We start from the raw sequence: 3750 nt of genomic DNA, 5'->3' as shown, positions 1-3750 counted from the left end.
GGGAAGACTGAAAAGCCATACATTCATCTACCTACAGCACCCGCAAATACCTGCGACAGAGCAAATAGAGCGCGCAGGTGAATTTTTTGATTGAATAGATGATGAAAAGCCTACATATTCACATACATACATACATATGTAGCATACAATCTAATATTAAATACCAACAGCTGGTTTCCATTACAATTACTGCTTGCAAGCGCACTGTGACCACAAAAGCGGCCAGTTGTAACCCACATACCCGAAAGTATGGCATATTTCAGACAACAGCAACAACAAGCATTTGACCAAGCTCAGTTGATTATCGCTATTATTATGCAAATTGCGCTTACACAGCTGAACAAACTGGGTCGACACCGATTCTAACAATTTCTATCTCTGAGGCCGCCTAAGCACCCACCTTTCTGTGTGTGCTTGGAAGTGTAGTTAATCAAGCGCTTTAGACCGCATTAAATCACTCGCGATCACACAAATAGCAAGAAAAAGTAATAGAAAAGCAGAATTAGGTACAACATGGGTATTTAGGTGGGTTAGTGGGTAGGTTGGTGGTGGGCTCGTTTTGACCAAAAATGCCACTTAACTGATAAGCCGTGAAAAACGTCCACTTCCGAGTCGAATGCCGCGGCCCACTACCTATTTGTACTTTAAACCGGCACTCGCATGCAATTGCAACAAACTAGCAATGCTGCTGCTCACGGGGGGGAAGTGACTGAATAATTTCATATAATTTCAGTTTCGAACCTTTTCCCACTTTTTTACTTTGCTTCGATTCAGCTCAGAGTTCGTTCCGGATTTTTCCGCTTCACCGGCAGAGTGGCACAGTGGCGCATGACTTGAATGGAAATCCAGTCATCAGTGGATGTGTGTAACGGGTTGAGGTGTGGCTGGTGGCGCTCGAGCTTTACAAATATTAGCTGACTAATGAAGGCTGCTAAGCCGCGAAAAGTGGAGTAAAACGTGACTGACTTTTCGTCCAATTTTCAAACAGATCTTGCCATTTCCTTCATCATAAAGCGACTGAGCTATTTTTGTTTGAGAAATATGGACAGTGCAGCAGGTGATTTGTGGCCAGCATTTTGCTCATAATTCACACAATGTTTGCTACACTTATTTTTGTGGTCCGTGAATGAGTTGAGGTTTCTTGCATTTCACCCATTTCGTTTTGTGGTAAGTGCATGGGGACTAATCAGCTGAGGTTTCACCACTAACCACTTTGTACTTATTGCTTAAATGGATTTTGTGGCAAAAGCAAAAAAGAAAGCGCAGCAAAGCTTAGCGCAGCGTCGCTTAGTTGACAGCGCCTGAATGCTTACTAATTGTGTTCAATAATTTTCCTATAACGAACTGTGCGCGGGAGTCATTAACAATCAACACAAAGAAAGCTAACAATGAAAATTAAAAATCTCTGATTTATCATTTAATAATTAAGACATTTACACACTTCAAACCACTTCAGAGACATCTATCATACACAGGCACCGTGTAGTTCCAGTTGATGGCCTCATCCGTGAAATGCTACGAGTAAATTGGTGTGTGATTAGTAGCTGCCGCTCGACACTAGGGTCACGCTTTAGCTTACCATATATATTGATGAAATCAACGTGATAATGCCAACGGAAAGCACAGCCGTATTCTTCAGATTTCTACGGTTGTAATGCTCCTGCCAATCGCCCTCCGGCTGCGGCAAGTCATTCATGGTGCTGCGTAAGCCTCCGCCGGCGAAGGGTGTACTTGGCGCCTTGCTGGCGTTGCGTAGCGTCGCTAATGGTATTAAGGGAAGTTAAGTAGCAAGTTTTAACGCATTTTTGTTTGGAGCCTGACAGCGTACTTACCGCCACGCAGCGCCTTACTGACTTTCAGCAAATGCTTGGCGAGCATTTTCCAAATTTTTTAAGATATGCTGTGGCTTTTAGTATTTGGAAGTATTTTTTCGATTTAATATTTTTTATTCAGTTTCTGCTTTATTAAAAACTCAAAATGTGCTTTCTGCGATTTTTGCCTAAATTATTTAAGTTGTAATGTGATTTAAGTCAATTTAATCGATTTTCAAAAGGTAATGTCAAAACCAACTGAGTTCAGAAAAGTTTTTGATTTCAAAGTGTTTATAGGTTGGGGTTTTGAAAACGTTTTTATTTCATATTTTGGCTTTCGAAGTCAAACTCAGCCAAATTTACAGCCTGGACAAGAACCCACAGAGTAAAACACAACCAAATTTACAGTCTGAACGCAACCCGCAGAATTGTTTCAAAATCGATTTGAATTAGATTAAGAATTAATGTACAAATTAAGATTAAATTTGTATAGTAAATCAACATAAAGTAGCGCTTTAATCGAGTAAAGGCCGATAAATTGATCCATTAAGGGGTTACATGGGTTTCCTCGGATAAAAAAAACAGCCTTTTTCAAATATTTTTTTCTCATATAAAAAATGGAATATTTTATTAGATTTTTTTATTGTTACAAGCATACACTATTAGTAAAGAAATGCTGAAATTTTTGGAAAACAATATTCTAAACTCGGCCATTGCGACGCCATTTCCGGTGAACCCTCGGAAAAAAGAAGCGCCCGCGTTGGCAGAATAGCTCCTAACAGGATCATCTAAAGTGAAAAAAGTACGTGTTTTAGTTAAATTCCTATCTTAGAACTTGGGTGAAGAAAAAAAAACGAAAATTTTATTTTTGGCAGACATTTAAAAAAAAACGAAAATTTCAGTGAAAATTTCGCAATTTTTTTTTCAAATATTTGTAATCGAAAAAAAATCCATCATCCATAGTCTTTAAGAATTGTATCTCCAAGACTGTCTAAAATTTCATGAAGATCGGCTGAGTAGTTCTCCAGAAATCTTGCCAACCGACTGCAAAAACACAGTTTCCGGAAAAATTGGTTAAAGGTTTTAGTGACAATATAAGCTAACCTCGACGTCACAAGTTCTCAAGGTTGTATCTCGAAAACTATTACTCGAATCAACTTGGGAATTTAGCACAATATTCTGAATAAGACAAAAAAAGTTCGATTTTTTGAAACCCGTAAACCTATGTAACCCCTTATATAGCCCCATTCCAACCAAAATTCCGAAGGTTGCTATTTACAATTGCCTCTTCTGTGTATGATCTGTGTACTTATGCAGCTATCTACCTGTAATCTATGTTCTTATTGGATTTACGCCTGAAATTCGAGAATTGTATTAATTTTCCAAAAGTAAACAACTTTGAGATAAATAGTTTTGTAGAAATGAAAAATGTTTTTGTTGCTTTAACCCAATTATTAATTAAACAAAAAGAGAGTTAACTCACCATAAAAACTATACCGCTAAGCAAATGAGTAAGCAACCATTGCCGAGTAGCTGCGCTGGCTAGGAGTCTACTGAGCCTTTTATGCATTTGTGTCAGCATTAAATTGAATAACTAGTTAAAGAGACATAAATCTCTTATAAAAAATTATCTTATCAATTAGAACACATCTACTAAAAACCGAAATGCAATAAAGCATAACTGTAACACAGTCGCGCGGCGCAGCTTCCGCCACCATACCAAAGCAAGCACTTAACCACGCCACATGTATACATATGTATACACACTATGCATATTTACACACATACAAATATGTGTATTGCAGCGGCAGTTGCGGCGACTCACTGTGGCGCTGCTGCCGCAGGTGCTACAGGTGCTCCACTGCACTTGTTGCAAGCAGGCGGCGCAACTTTGTTACCTCTGCACCGCAACTCGGGCGGGGTACGGGGGTTAGCCCAT

At 39.1% G+C, this 3750-nt stretch overlaps 1 protein-coding gene across 1 annotated transcript; it reads right to left on the bottom strand.

Annotated features, from left to right (window-relative positions):
* Window positions 1-1395: 1395 nt before the first annotated feature.
* LOC120771465 lies at window positions 1396-1994 on the bottom strand. Its single transcript, XM_040099476.1, has 3 exons — window positions 1833-1994; window positions 1580-1761; window positions 1396-1515 (listed from the first exon to the last, which is right to left on the bottom strand). Exons 1-3 carry the CDS (start codon window positions 1876-1878, stop codon window positions 1453-1455), a joined length of 291 nt encoding a protein of 96 aa, XP_039955410.1. The 5' UTR covers window positions 1879-1994; the 3' UTR covers window positions 1396-1452.
* Between the last annotated feature and the right edge of the window lie 1756 nt (window positions 1995-3750).

The sequence above is a fragment of the Bactrocera tryoni genome, chromosome 3 (assembly GCF_016617805.1).
Source record: "Bactrocera tryoni isolate S06 chromosome 3, CSIRO_BtryS06_freeze2, whole genome shotgun sequence".
NCBI classification, from domain to species: domain Eukaryota; kingdom Metazoa; phylum Arthropoda; class Insecta; order Diptera; family Tephritidae; genus Bactrocera; species Bactrocera tryoni.
The sequence above is the reverse complement of the archived record's forward strand: the minus strand, read 5'-3'. Positions and strand labels throughout refer to the sequence as shown.

Excerpts from the sequence above, each read along its gene's own strand:
- LOC120771465 (XM_040099476.1), bottom strand. The coding sequence starts at position 1,878 with ATGCTCGCCAAGCATTTGCTGAAAGTCAGTAAGGCGCTGCGTGGCG. Across the intron at positions 1,762-1,832 it reads CAGTAAGGCGCTGCGTGGCG|CGACGCTACGCAACGCCAGC; the intron begins GTAAGTACGCTG and ends TAATACCATTAG. Across the intron at positions 1,516-1,579 it reads TGATTTCATCAATATATATG|CATTTCACGGATGAGGCCAT; the intron begins GTAAGCTAAAGC and ends ATTTACTCGTAG.